Raw genomic sequence first — 14,948 nt, 5'->3', positions numbered from 1 at the left:
TGTCCCAGTTGCCCCTCTTCCAGGCCAGCTCTCTGCTGTGGCCAGGGAGTGCAGTGGAGGATGGCCCAAGTACTTGGGCCCTGTACCCCATGGGAGACCAGGATAAGTACCTGGCTCCTGCCATCGGATCAGCGCAATGCGCCAGCCGTAGCGCGCTGGCCGCGGTGGCCATTGGAGGGTGAACCAACGGCAAAAGGAAGACCTTTCTCTTTTTTTTTTTTTTTGACAGGCAGAGTGGACAGTGAGAGAGAGAGAGACAGAGAGAAAGGTCTTCCTTTGCCGTTGGTTCTCCCTCCAATGGCCACCGCGGCCAGCGCGCTATGGCCGGCGCACCGTGCTGATCTAATGGCAGGAGCCAGGTACTTATCCTGGTCTCCTACGTGGGTGCAGGGCCCAAGTACTTGGGCCATTCTCCACTGCACTCCCGGGCCACAGCAGAGAGCTGGCCTGGAAAAGGGGCAACCGGGACAGAATCCACCGCCCCGACCGGGACTAGAACCCGGTGTGTTGGCACTGCAAGGCAGAGGATTAGCCTAGTGAGCCACGGCGCCGGCCATGACCTTTCTTTCTGTCTCTCTCTCTCACTTCCACTCTGCCTGTCTGTAAAAAAAAAAAAAGAAAAAGAAAGAAAGAAAGAAAGAAAGAAAGAAAGAAAGAAAGAAAGAAAGAAAGAAAGAAAGAAAGAAAGAAACTAACTTAATGGCCGGGACCTGCATGGTGACACAGTGGGTTAAACACCATTTGCAGTACTGTCATCTCGTATCAGAGCACAGATGCGAGAGATGAACTTCCTATGAACTTTTTGAAGTCCCCTTGTAGGGCGTAAGCATCCTCTCTTCTTTAAAAGATTTATTTATTTTGAAAGAATTTCAGAGAGAGAGATATCTTCCATCCACTGGTTCACTCTCCCAAATGGCCCCAATAACTTCTTCTGGGTCTCCCACGTGGGTGCAGGGGCCCAAGCACTTGGGCCATCTTTAGCTGCTTTCCCAGGCCATCAGCAGAGAGCTGGATTGGAAGTGGAGCAGCTGGGACTCGAACCAACACCCATAAGGGATGCCGGCACTGCAGGCGGCGGCATCACTCCTTAGCCACCTCCCAGCCCCAGGTGCAAGTATCTTCAACTTTGTTAGAAGTGACCACCTTGTGCTGTAAGGGGCGTGTCACCCACTAAAGACACCCAACCACAGAGCTCTTAAAGAAGGGCTCTGGGGGCTGGCATCGTGGCGCAGCGGGTTCAGCCGCCGGCTGCAACACCAGCATCTTATATGGGAGGAAACAGCTCAAGCCCTGGCTGCTCCATTTCTAATCCAGCTTCCTATCGATGAGCCTGGAAAGGCAGTGGAGGATGGAACAGGTACTTGGATCCCTGTCACCCCCACGGGTCACCTGGATGACGCTCCTGGCTCCTGCTTCCAGGCTGGCCCAGCCCTGGCCCTTGTTGCCATTCAGGGAGTGAACCTGAAGATGGAAGATACCTCTCTCTCTCTCTTCTCTGTCACTCTGCCTCACAAATAAAAATAAATAAATCTCTACTTAACCAAAGAAGGGCTTCATACATTGGCAAGATGTAGAGTAACTCTTGGGGACAGCTTTAGCTCGGGTGACGGGGAAGAGGAGGAGCAAGGCCCAGGAAAGCCCGTGGTCCCTGGGATTCCTGCAGCAGAGGGTGCAGGAGGCAGAGGACAGAGCTGGGGAGCGAGACAGGGCCACAGAAGAGAGCCGGGGAGGAAGGGCTCTGTCCTGGCATGGCCCCAGCAGGCTGGACTGACAACTCCCGAAGGGGGACGGGACCCCGCACTCAGCCGAGCCTGCCCTACCTCTCGATGGCGCTCCAGCGTGGAGACGAAGGTTCGCTGGTAGTAGAGCAGCTGCAGGCGCTCATGGGCGTAGTTGTGGCAGAGCTCCTCGAAGGTGGCCGCCCGCTCCTTGCCCTCATGCCGGGGGCTCTGGAAGCCCGGAGAGTCCACCACCATGATGGAGCCCATGGAGAGGTGGTGGGAGGAGAAGGACCTGGGGCAGGGACGGGGAATCTGAGAGTCCATGGGGCCGAGCCGTCCCCACCCCGGCTGCAGTGATGGAGAACCAAGGCCGTGCACGCGTGGGTTTGAGGATCCTGCAGCTCTGGCTTCGGAGCCAAGCTCACCACGTGCACAGGCTGTGTGGCCTTGGGCGAGTTGTTGAACTCTCTAAGCATGGGCTTCCCTGAGCTGCAATGTGGCAATGGGGGTAACAAAGGGATCCCAGACCCACAAGGACTGAAGAAGGAGACGCGTGCAAAGCATCTCCCAGGACACAGACACACGCGGAGCCTCCTTCCAGGAGGTGAGACTTCTCCATCGAGCCCAGCGACCCAGCAAGTTGGCTACAAATGAAGACCGGAGCCGCATTTGCTTTTCCCAGGGACACGTTGGATGAGAAAGACGATTTTGTTTAGTGCATCGGTTTACAAAGTTCCTGCAAGTCATCGCTTCCTTGGGCCCTCTTGGGGCATCGGCCAGAGTGGACAGAGTGAGGATTCCTCACCTCAAAACGCAGTAGCCAAGAGACTTTGGAGCCAGCTGTACCTGGGCTGGCACCCTCACCTGCAATGGAGGGGCTGTGTATCTCGGGAGAGGGGCCCAGCCTCTCTGAGCTCCAGCCACCTCAGCTGGGAAAGGGTTCATGGTGGAGCCCGGCCCCTGGCCGGAGGGCTGGATGTGGCAGGCACCACTCACCAGCAGGCACAGTCGGTAAATGCTCTTTGCTCTGTCAGTGGCATGACCAGCTGTCACCTCCAGAGGGCGCTCTTCCTGAGAGCCACCACTGCCCTTGACCCGCCCTTGGTTCCATCTCCACCATGGGGTCAATGCCCAGCCCTGCAGGTGGATTCAGTCAGCTCGTGCCTGGGAAAGCAGCTGCCTGTTCCAGGCCCATACATGGCAGTGGCGGGCCCTGTTATCACCAGTAAACCCATTTTACAGGTGCAGGCGCTGCGATCCCACACCGCAAAGCAGCCTCCCATGCTGGCTCATCTCTCGCTCCCCAGCCTCGCTCCCCTAAGCGCATGTGATCCGCTTGCTTTCCAGACAACCAGCCTGGGCTCTGCTGTGGCAATGCCTCCAGCAGCAGCCACGGAGGAAGGTGGTTCCGCGTGCATGGCGCCTGGGAGAACCCTGCCTGCTCGGCCCTGGGCGCCAGCCCCATCTCTTTCATGGGATTTCTTGGGCCTGGTTTTGCTTTCTGCACTCCTCCAGTGAGGCCCACGTGCCATGTAGGGACCCTGCCGGAGCTTCTCCGAGCACACGCTCAGAGCATCGCTCAGGATGATGGAAGAGAGGGGTTCCTGGTGCCCACGGATGCACTTGGGAGAGACACATCCTGGCCCAGTTGGAAATTCAGCTTGGTCCCTCTCCATGTCCAGCAGGAATTTTTAGAAAAACAAACAGCGAGAGCAACATGCTCGTGGTGTGTACATCCCGGCTCCCCACTCTGGGCCTTGGTCTCCACCTCTGTGCAATGGGCTGACCTGAGTAGCAAGTGGGCGCGAGGGAAGTTGAACAATTAGTGCAGCCCCTGGCCCTGAGTCCTTGTTGGAAAGTCGTTAGTGTTTATTAGGGGGTAGTTCTACAAGCACTGTGGGGAAGAGCTGTGTACATTCCTTATTCCCCCAACCCTTGAGTCGACCCTGGGTGGGAGCGGTGTGGGGAGCTGTCTCTCACACAGAATAGGGAGTCATAGGGGTGCACGGATCTGCCCCAGTCACAGCCAGTAGGTGGCCAAGGTGGTGCTGAACTTGGAAATCCTCTCGCCCTGCCCAGGTGCCCCCTGCCAGAGCTCCTCTGGGCCCTTGCCCCTGCCACAGCTGGACATTTGGGCCTGGACAGAGTCCACCATTACCTGTTGATGAGCGACACCACGGCGGCAAAGAGCTCTTGGTACAGACCCGAGGCCATGCCCTCTACACACTCCACACCTGTCATCTTGAGTCCTGGAGTCCAGAGAGAGAGAGATGGTGACCACCTCACTCACCATCGCGCATTCATGGCTACAGAGCTGCAGGGGCTGCTGCGCTTAGAAACCACCCCCATCGCCCTCTGTGGCTGCCTTTATACACCACCTTCTGAGGACAAAGTCCACATCACCTGGCCCTCCCTGCATTTCAGATAGCACTCCTGCTCAACCCTCAGGGCTCAGCCCAAATGCCACCTCCTCAGGGAAGCCGTCCTTGACTGCCAACAGCACCCATGAGTCCCACCTCCCCTCCACCCTGATTCTGTAGCACCCATCACAGCGTGATCTGTACTTGTATACTGATTCCATGAATCCCAGCCTCCCCCACGAGGCTGGAGTGCCCTGAGGACAGGGAGTGTCTTAAGGTCCTGGTCTTTTGGCCTCCAGGCCTGATGCATGGTAGACACTCAGTAAATGTTGGTTGTTCCCTTAGGAACTGGCCAGTTTCACAGCAGAAGTCATAAAATATTCGTTCACTGGAACTTAATAATTTCACTCCCGGGCTTTTAGTCTAATGAAATATTCAAAGAAACAAAGAGGTCTGGGTACACAGGTTCTTCCAATTGTTGATTAAATTGGCAAAAATCGCTTTTTGGAGACAGCTTGAATGCCCCACAATAGCAAATGGGTTAGATAATTTGTAGTCTGTTTGTACAAAAGAATGTGTGAAGTCAGGTGCAGGGAAATATTGAGTGAGGCGGGGAGAGCGCCCAGCTCTGAAGTGAGCAGGAATGAAAAAGCTTACAAAAACCACAGCAACACTCGTGGTCTCGGGTTTGTTTAAACACACACGTGCACGTGCGCACACACACGCATGCAGGGGGTCCCTTTAAAATAGCTGGCCTGCCCAGCAGAGTACCAAACAGGGCACAGTGAGGCACAGCGGGAGCTCAGATCACAGATCCTCACCCTGGACTTTGGATTCCAGACACAGCACTAGAAACACAATCTCCAAATCTGCACTCACACTCACGGGTGCCTGGAGAAAGAGTTCGGCTCCCACATTCCAGGCAGCACCCCCCAAAGCATTTCCCAGCCCTCCTTTGGCTCCACCTCCCGCCCAGGCTGTTGCTAGGCAACCCACATCCTCCAAGCATCTCTCCTAAGCCTGCTGGTCCCCTGTCTGCTTAATGCCTACCCTGGAGACCTCAGCGTGAGAGGTTGACTCAGACTCACAAAGTGGAGTGTGTGAGTGTGTGAGTGCATGTGTGTCCATGGGCTTGTGCGTGTCTAGGGTGTACATCTGTGTGTGTGTGTGTGATTGGTGTGTGGACATGTGTTGTGTGCATAAGCATGTATAGGGTGTGTAGCTGTGCCCACAGGTGTTATCTACACATGGATGTGATTGTGTGGTGTGGACGTGTGCATGCTTGTGCACGTGTGGAATGGCTCTCTGCACAAGGGTTCTATGTGCATAGATGTGTGATTGTATATGTGTGGTGTGCATACATGTGCACACATGCATGATTCTGTGACATGTGGGGTATACACAGGAGCATGTGTGTGCTGTTTATCTGTACACATGCATGTGCACATGTTGGGCTGCGTGTCCTCTGTGCACATGTACAGCATGTGTGTGCATCTGTGTAGCGTGTGCACGTGTCTGTGCGTGTGTGTCTGAGTGACAGACAGGAGAGGTAACTTTTGAACTGACTGCAGCACACAACACAGCACAGACCTGGAAGCAAACATAAAAGGCCAGTGGCATCCAAGTGACATCAGCTGTCAAGCCACAGCCCCTGGAAGGTGGAGGCAGCTGCCAGGAGCCAAGGGAGCTCAGAGAGAGGGGCTTCAAAAGCCTCGGCTCCAAACAGTGCTGCTCATCAACCCCAAACTCTGCCATGGCAAAGACAGCTTCTCAGAGAGGCTCCGCGATGCCCGGGGCTCCAGGAGACGCCTCGGCCCCCATTCCTGCAGTCCAGGCATTTGGTCCGCAGAAGCTGTGGACCTGGAATTCCCAACCCCCGCCGCGGCAGGTGCAGGACAAGACCCTCCTGCTCCTCCTCGGGTCAGCTCGAAGCACTCCTCTGTCCCACTACTCGGCCTCAAAGCCCAGAAGCCATCCCCAGGCCCTCTCTCCCTGGACAGCCCGTGCTGTCACCTGTTAGTGTCCCCCTCGTCCCATGTCTATCGTCACTTCCCTGATCCAGCCACCTGCCCCTTCACCTGTGAGAGTCACAGCTCCCAGTGGGCCTCCCTTCTCCCACTCATCCCCAACCTCTGTCCGGGCTGAGCTTCATAAAGGATAACACAAGTCACTTCCTCCCCACCCCCACCCCTTCCACTCACTTCACAGCTTCCCACTGGTCTAACGATAAAAGCCCTGCATTTATGCAACTCACAGGAGCCAAGCCCCACCCTGTTCTCCAACCTCACCTCCAACCATTCCCACCCCCGACTTCAGCCATTCCAGCCTTATTTCTCTCTCTCCAACAGAGAGGTAAGCCTTCCCCATACACAGCAGGGGCTCAACTCACCTGACACCAAATGGGAACACATGCGTCCCTTGGCACTGCCCACGGTGCACCATCTCCCCAACACAGGGCCCCCTCCCAGATGCCAGCAGCCTCCACGGCCACTGGACAGAGCTAATTAGTTGACCACATGCAGCATGCATGTCAAGTCCACCCACGGCAGCTTCCCCTGCACCTAGCCCCGGCCAGTACACAGTAGGGCCTCCATAGGTTCCCCATAAATAAGCAAGAGTGCTGGTGCCCCCCAGCTGGCTGGCCAGGCAGGACGCCGGCCTGCTGGGAGCTTGGGCATCGCGGTACCTGAGCTGGTCTCCTCGTCCTCGAGGCCCCGGCGGCTCGGCCTGGACGTCACCTGCTCGATGATCTGACGCAGGTGGTGCTTGAAGGTGGCCGTGTTCAGCTCCTCGTACTCGCAGCCCAGGGCCTCAGCTGCGTGATTGGCCCACTCAAACCGCATGAACTGCTTCCGGCCCACTGTGCCAGGGACAGAGGCGAGGTGTGGTGGTGAGGTCCCCGGGCCCGGGGTGAGAAACCTCGCCCCCCTCCCAGCTCTCCAGGCCACCATTCTCAGCAGGGGAGCCTGAGGAGCTGCCCGGGCCTCGCCTTTGGGGATGGCCCGTGGGTCGGAGTCAGCTTTTCCAAGGGTTACGTTCACCCTACTCTCCCCCCCCCCGTCCCCTTTAAGAGGCTCATTGTTCACTTTTTCAAAACAACTAAAAATAGCAAGGAGGATGGAATTGGGAGGACGCCTTGCAAAGCACAATTGATTTATCCTCCTGGGTCTCCCTCTATGCAGCCGGCCACCCAGCCACTCATCCATGCAACTGCTCACCAGGCCTCCCACACAGGCAACCACCCACCCGCTCATCCATCTGCTCAGCGTCCATTTACTAAGTCCCATCCAGTGCATGTGAGATGTGGGGCTCGCCCCTGGGAGAGGGACAATCAACAAGACAGACAGGTACCCGTCCCTCGGGCTTTTACGGTCCATTGAAGGAGTGAGGCTGTCAACAAGGTCAATGCACAGCGAAAGAAGCTAATTCCAGACAATACAGGTAGAAAGCCCCCCTTCCAGGAGAAACTAAAAGAGGGTGGTGAGATACAGAGAAACCGAGGGGGTCGGTGTGTGTCTATGGTGGTCGAGAGAGGGGCGTGTCTATGTGAGGCCATGATATTCGAGCCCAACTGCGGAAGGCAAGAAGGAGGTGACCTCATAAAGAACCACAGAAGTGCTTCAGAGGTAGGAGGAGGGGGCAGTGCAAAGGCCCTGAGGCACAAATGAGCACCACGTGCTAGGTGCCCAGGTTAGTGTGTCTGGTATCTAACACAGGAAGGGAGTGGCCAGATGATGGATGTATATGACTCAACATAGAGTCACTTCAGGGGCGATTCTAAGACTACTTAAAATTAGCAACAGAGACGCTGTACAACTCGGAAAAAGCTTAAAATTGGATGTTCAGTGAAAAACAGACAAGAAAATTGTATCAAAGTATGATGTCAGCTGAGTAAATCACTTTAAAGCGTTGTTGGGGAGCATTGTGCCGTAGCGGGTAAAGCCAACCCCTGCCAAGCCAGCATCCCATATGGGCGCCAATTCATGTCCCAGCTGCTCCACTTCTGATCCAGCTCCCTTCTGATGGCCTGGTTAAAGCAGCAGAGCACGGCCCAAGTGCTTCGGCCCCTGCTACCCACATGGGAGATCTGGAAGAAGCTCCTGGATCCTGGCTTTGGTCTGGCCCAGCTCTCCAGCCATTGGGGCCACCTGGGGAGTGACCAGCAGGTGGAAGACCTCTCTGTCTGTCTGCAACTCTCCCTCTCAAATAAATCAGTAAACATTTTTTAAAAAGTGTTGTTAAAATAATAAAAATGGAAAGTTAGCCAAATATTAACAAGCACAGATGGTCAAGGAGGTTTTCTCGGCAAGTCTTCTACCACGGTTCTGTGCTAATTTTGTAATCCAACAGAATCCAGTGATTTATTAAAAGAAATCACAGCGCTCTGCCTAGGACATTTTCTAACATCTTTTATCTTCCCATAAATGTGTTTCCTTCTTTGCAATAAGAATCACAGCAGGGGCTTGCGCTCAAGCTTAGCGGGTAAAGCCACCGCCTGCAGTGCCGGCATCCCATATGGACGCCGGTTCGAGACTCCACTGCTCCACTTCCAATCCAGCTCTCTGCTATGAAAGAGAAAGCAGTAGAAGATGGCCCAAGTCCTTGGGACCCTGCACCCATGTGGGAGACTCGGAATAAGCTCCTGGCTCCTGGCTTCGGATCAGCTCAGCTCTGGCCGTTGTGGCCACCTAGGGAGAGAACCAGCAGATGGAAGACCTCTCTCTCTCTCTTTCTTTCTGCCTCTTCTCTCTGTGTAACTCTGCCTTTCAAATAAATTAATTAATTAAAAAAAAAAAAAGCAGCACAGTAGTCAACAGATTTTTCGGTTCCTCCCCAGAGAGTTGTAAGAGCCCAGCCCTTCAGGCAGACATCTTGAGGAAGCACCCTGTCTTGTGAAGAAATTTGAACTCTGGACAAGGATTTTATCTGGGGTTTCAATGCTACCCGAGCAGGTGGTGCTCTGGCCCTAGTTACTGAGGGCAACACAAACAGCCGCTGCGGAAGGATGTTGGGCCGCGTGATCGTTCCATGAGCACCGTTTCAGCATCCTCCCTGTACTGGTCATTCCCATTTCACAGATGATAACACTGAGGCTCGGGTGCCCTGGATGATGTGGAAAAGGTCCTTCTACTCAAAAATGATGAAGAAGACGGTGGCGCTGATGGTCAGATGAGGATAACAATGGTGAGGAGGAGAAGGAGATTATGGTAATGGTGATGATGGTAACGGTGACGGTGATGATGATGGTGAATAAGGATACTGATGGTAATGACATTGGTGGTGGTGACTGTGATGGTGAGGAGGATGTGGAGGAGGGGGACGGTGGTGGTGGTGATGATGATGATGGTAACGGTGCTGATAATGGGATGATGACAGCCATGGTGGCGGTGTGGTAGTGACCAGACAAGCACTAGGCTGAGGAAGATAATGGTTGTTGCGGTACTTTGTCCACCTCTTTTTATTCCAATGCCATCTTTATTCAGCTCACGGCTTTTGGAATTGAAGCCTTTGTAAGGTCCCAGGTATATGCTAATACTAACCGATAGAATAAATAAAGGGGAGAGTGATCCAACATGGGAAGCGAGATACTCAGCAGACTCATAGAATGGCAGATGTCCTAAACAGCCCTCTGGCCTCAGAATCAGCCCTAAAGGCATTCGGATCTGGCTGAAAAGCCCATGAGAGTATTTCAGGCATGGAAAGCCAAGACACTCTGGCAAAAAAAAAAAAAAAAAAAAAAAAAAAAAAAAAAAAAACACCTAAATGAAAGATCTCTGTGAGTGAGATCCCAGTAGAAAGAACAGGTCTTCAAAGAAGGAGGTACCTTTCTCTGAAGGGAGGAGAGAACCTCCACTTTGACTATGACCTTGTCTAAACAAGATAAGAGTCGTCGAACTCAAAAGGCTTCCATAGCCTTGGAAACTCATGACTGGAGCCTAGGGAGATTACTGATGCCATAGACAGGATTGTCAATTTGTAAAGTCAACAACAGGAGTCACTGTGCATTTACTCCTCATGTAGGATCTCTGTCCTTAATGTGCTGTACATTGAGATTTAATGCTATAACAAGTACTCAAACAGTATATTTCACTTTGTGTTTCTATGGGGGTGCAAACTGTTGAAATCTTTACTTAATGTATACTAAACTGATCTTCTGTAAAAAAAAAAAAAAAAGAAGAAATTAGCAATTCCCAACTTGACTCTCACTGGGATTAAACATGACAATAGGTCTGATCTGATTTCATCATCATTTAAAAAATCATCTATTATTTTTCACTTTATGTTTCTGTGTGGGAGCAAACTGTTGAAATCTTTATTTAATGTATGCTAAACTGATCTTCTGTATATAAAGAGAATCGAAAATGAATCTTGATGTGAATGGAAGGGGAGAGGGAGTGGGAAAGGGGAGGGTTGCGGGTGGGAGGGACGTTATGGGGGGGAAGCCATTGTAATCCATAAGCCGTACTTTGGAAATTTATATTCATTAAATAAAAGTTAAAAATAAAAACAAAGGTTCCAGGTATAGCAAATGGGGAAGTTTAATATGTGTTAGCCATGATTATTTATCGTTATTATTAATCTTCACAAGAGTCAAAGAGAGTCATACTATCACGTCCATTTTATAGATGAGAAAACTGACTCTGAGAATCATCAGGAAACAGCCCATTACTAAGTGAAAGGACTATTTTTTCACCAAAATCATCCCTTTCAATACCTCTTCTGGGAAACTGGTCATATCCCTGTGAATTTAGAGTCTCTTTTAAATGGACTCACTTGTCTTTCTTTACTTAACTAAATATGTTGTTAGAGAAAAATGTGACTGCACTATCTCGAATGAGAATCCATTATCACCTGTCACAATAGAAAGGTGAAATAAAGACAATACAAGCACAAAAAAGTCATTAGATTCTAATTAGATACCATTACCTGTGAGCCCTGAGTTTTTTTCCCATCTCCCTATTAAAGAGGGAGATTAGCAAATAGCAGAGAGAGGTGCTAATGGCTACTAACACTGCATATGACTTTCCGAGTGGAGACTGGCAGTGCGCTCCCTAGCAGGCAACCTTCTTGGTGGGTATTTCCTGTCCCTCTGCGGCCCCCACACCCTCCCCAGCTGCCTCCCCACCCTCCGCACAGCTGTGCAGGAGCTGGGAAAAGTCGCGAGAGGATCCAGCAGTTGCTACCTCTGCAAAGAGCATCAGTGGGTGCACCCGAGGCGGGGTGGGGGGCCTCTGGACACCCTGCCCGGTGTAGTGGAGAGGTAACAGGTACAGCAGGTGCATCCTGCCGGGGAGATGAGGTGGGCACTCAGAGAAATTGACCAGCCCCAAGTTTGTTCCCCACACACAACAGCCAAGCCCATAATCCCTCTGAAGTCTTCCCAGAGGAGCCCAGGAACTCCATGGCAGCCAGAGGAAGCGGGTGAGAAAGGACACTAGGCAAGGAGGAGACCACCCAACCCACCAGGAGCCGAATCTGGCTTCCATGTCTGCCACTCCCAGCTGTCAGTCTTTCAGGTTGCTTGGCCTTTTTGAGACTCAGTTTCCTCATCTGTGAAACGGGGTCACAAAACCCTCCTTCACATCTCTTCACTGAGTTGCAAGGACTGGGTGACAGGTACCCCAGAGAAAGCCAGGCCCTGAGAAGGGGGTCAGCCAGTGTCAATCCCCTCCCCTGGCACCAGCCCAAGGAGCAGACCCCTCACCCCGAAGCGATCGCTCAGCCTGGCAGCTGCATGCCCCACCCCCACCACCGCAGATCTGTCAGCTGCTGCACGCTGAGGCCACTTGCAGTGTGAAAGGAGCTGTCACTCTTTCTGACACGCGTCACATCCCCCTGGGTTCCCGAGCTGACCCCGGTGGCTCCTCCTTCCCTGGACAGTGGGCACATGTCGGCACAGGGCCTTCCACCCACCTCCTCCAAAGCCTGGCATCTCACAGTGGTCCCCAGAACACCACCAAGACTGGGGACTCCAATGTCCAGGGGACAGGGCACGTTCTTGTGTGTGGTGAGTCCCTTCCTCCCGCTGAACCAACAAGAACAACCCCCAAGCACTGAGCAGGTCCCATGGGCCCGGCACGGGGCTCATTACTCTAAGTGCACCCTACTTGCTCTCTTACAAAGCCCTCCGAGACGGGGATGCACAGGCAGGAACAGGCTTGGAGAGGCTGAGTTTCTAGTCCCGAATGGCACAGGAAGCAGCAGCGCCCAGCTTGTCTACACTGGCAGGCTCCTTGTGGTACCTGCCCTTCTACTTTCCTTCCCTTTAAGAGCAGAGGCCTGCACAAGGGTGCTTTTTAAAGAAATTCGCAGAAGGGGCAGGTAGTTGATGTAGGGCTAAGATGCTACTGTTGGGGCCAGTACTGTGGCATAGTGAGTAAAGCCACCACCTGCAGTGTCGGCATCCCATATGGGCACCGGTTCAAGTCCTGGCTGCTCCATTTCCAATCCAGCTTCCTGCTATGGCCTGGGAAAGCAGTAGAAGATGGCCCAAGTGCTTGGGCCCCTGCATTCGCATGGGAGACTGGGAAGAAGCTCCTGGCTCCTGGCTTCTGTTTGGTGCAGCTCCAGCCATTGCTGCCAACTGAGGAGTGAACCAGAGGATGGAAGACCTCACTCTGTGTGTGTGTGTGTGTGTGTGTGTGTCACTGCTTTTCAAATAAATAGATAACATTCTAAAATGTTCATGAACAAATGGAATTAAAAGATAAGGTTATTCTGGTGCAAAAGAAAAATTGAACTGCACGCATACATGAGGTCTTCAAAGAGCGCACTGAGGGCACAGGGGCTGCGTCACCGCAGGCGAAGCTGTCACCTGGGAGATGCACATCCCGTATCAGAGTGCCAGCTCCTGGACCAGCGACTCCACGTCCTCCAGCTCCCCACTGCTGCACCTGGGAAGCAGCAGACAACGGCGCAGCAGCACCACCCACGTGGGAGATGGAGCTCCTGGCTCCTGGCTGCTGCCTGACCCAGCCTCAGCTGCTGTGGAGTGAAGCAGCAAATGAAATCCCTCTCTCTCCTCTCTCTCTCTCTACCTCCCCATCCATTTCAAATAAATAAATAAATAATCGGCTTTCTTAAAAAAAAAGCTCATGGAAACTGCCTACTATGAAAAAAATACGTGGAATTGAAAAACTTTTTTTGCACCAAAATAAACTTATCTTTGAATTCCATGAGTCCACAAACTCTCCAGTACCAGTCACCATAGGAAAGACCAAATAAAAGAGAAAGCAAAGGAGAGAGAAAGACACAGGGAGGGAGAAGCAGTGAGAGAAACAGAGGAGGAGGACAGAACCAGCTCCCCAGAGGAAGCACCTTGGTGGGTGCAGGGGTGTGGGGTGTTCTCTATCCTTGGTCCCTGGTCCACTCCAGAGCAGGCCACACTCTCCATCCGAGTGCCTTTCTCTCCACCTGCCAAGAGGCGAGGAGTCTGTATGCAGAATGAATCCAAAGCCAAGTGCAGAGGTCACCGCCAGCGCGTGCACTTGCTTGCCTGCCATTCTGGTTGCTGATGCAAACAGGACCCCGTGCAGGTGGGTCCACACTTCCTGCCCTCCCCCTATCCTCTTCTTCACAGCCCTCCTGGTGCTTTCGGGGGTCCCCCCCTACAGAAATGCCATGCCCTGGAACCCGTGACTCCGTGCCTGCACCCCTGCACTGGAGCTGAGGCTGAGAGAGCCTCAGAGGCGCAGGTACCAAGCCAACCACACTCGAAGTTTGCTTTGATCTCTGCTTAACTGCAGAGGCTACGGGAAGACCAGGGCACTCAGCCCCCTGTCCATTCCCTGTCCATTCTCTGCGTGGCTGGGGTGAGGCCCGGCTCCAGCCAATCTACTGCCAAGAGCAGGTCTGTGTCAGTCATTCTCTGAGTGACAGGAAGGTGTGGAGCAGGGCAGAGGGGCCACATAGGTGCGAGTCGGACCAGCTCAAAGTGCTCACTCCGTGGAGTGTCCATCCACGTCACTGGGAACGAGTGAATCACATGCCACAGCAATTTGGCCCGTGCTTGCCACCAGACCAAATACATGCCCACCCCAAAATGTTCTGCACCAAAATAAACCTATCTTTTAGCTCAATTTCCATAAGCTCCTTTTAAGATGTATTTATTTATTTCAAAGGCAGAGCAAGAGAGAGAGAGAGAGAGAGATCGACCTTCCATGCAAATGACTACACCAGGTCTCGGTCAGATCAAACCAGGAGCCAGGAACTCCATCTGGGTCTCCGACATGGATGGTGGGGACCCAAGCACTTGGGCCATCACGTGTTGCCTTCCCAGGTGCGTTAGTAGACAGCTGGAAACTGAAGCGGAGCAACAGAGCAGGACTTGAGCCAGCATCTGATACGGGATGCCAGTGCTGCACGCAGTGGCGACTTAACTCGCTGTGCCACGAAGCCAGCCTCTCTGTGAACTTTGTCAAGAAGCCCTGTCCATGCAGAAGGCTTGGCAGCACAGGATCTGCTCAACAAATGTCAGCTCCAAGTGACTGCGCCCTTAGATGTCGATCCTGAAAGCTGACAAACCAACCACAAAGACAAACCCAGTCCAGGCAGCTGTGGCTTCTCGCCAGGGACCCTGGGCCACCTGCTAATGTTGGAACGGCAGGAAAGGTGCTTTGCTTATTCCTGGAGCCCAGAACATCAGGTTCTCTCCTGATTCTTACATCTCCTACCTGATCCAGGTGCTATGCAGCCCCACACACCCAGACGTACAAGGGCTCTCTAAAAAGTGCATACAAAAGGCATACTATGAGAAAATCATGCATGGATTGCAACAATGCTTGTACCAAAATCAGATCACCCTTTCATTGCATATTCACAAGACACCTTGTATGGTTCTGTTTGCAAAGCTTTGGAGAAAGTGACC

General features: G+C 53.0%; 1 protein-coding gene across 4 annotated transcripts in view; it reads right to left on the bottom strand.

The window, feature by feature from the left end:
- Window positions 1-14,948, bottom strand: part of MYO18B (myosin XVIIIB) — a 258,865-nt gene that overhangs the window by 192,269 nt on the left and 51,648 nt on the right. For all 4 annotated transcript variants that reach the window (XM_089322921.1, XM_089322923.1, XM_089322922.1 and 1 more), the window contains exons 13-15: window positions 6,768-6,941; window positions 3,880-3,970; window positions 1,821-2,013 (exon numbers count right to left, since the gene is read on the bottom strand). In XM_089322921.1, the coding sequence (XP_089179047.1) occupies window positions 1,821-2,013; window positions 3,880-3,970; window positions 6,768-6,941 (458 nt within the window). The remainder of the gene's footprint in view (window positions 1-1,820; window positions 2,014-3,879; window positions 3,971-6,767; window positions 6,942-14,948) is intronic.

Source organism: Oryctolagus cuniculus, chromosome 21 (genome assembly GCF_051225735.1).
Source record: "Oryctolagus cuniculus isolate XC-2025 breed Fujian yellow rabbit chromosome 21, ASM5122573v1, whole genome shotgun sequence".
Lineage (NCBI taxonomy): Eukaryota > Metazoa > Chordata > Mammalia > Lagomorpha > Leporidae > Oryctolagus > Oryctolagus cuniculus.
This window is presented reverse-complemented; position numbering and strand designations above follow the sequence as displayed.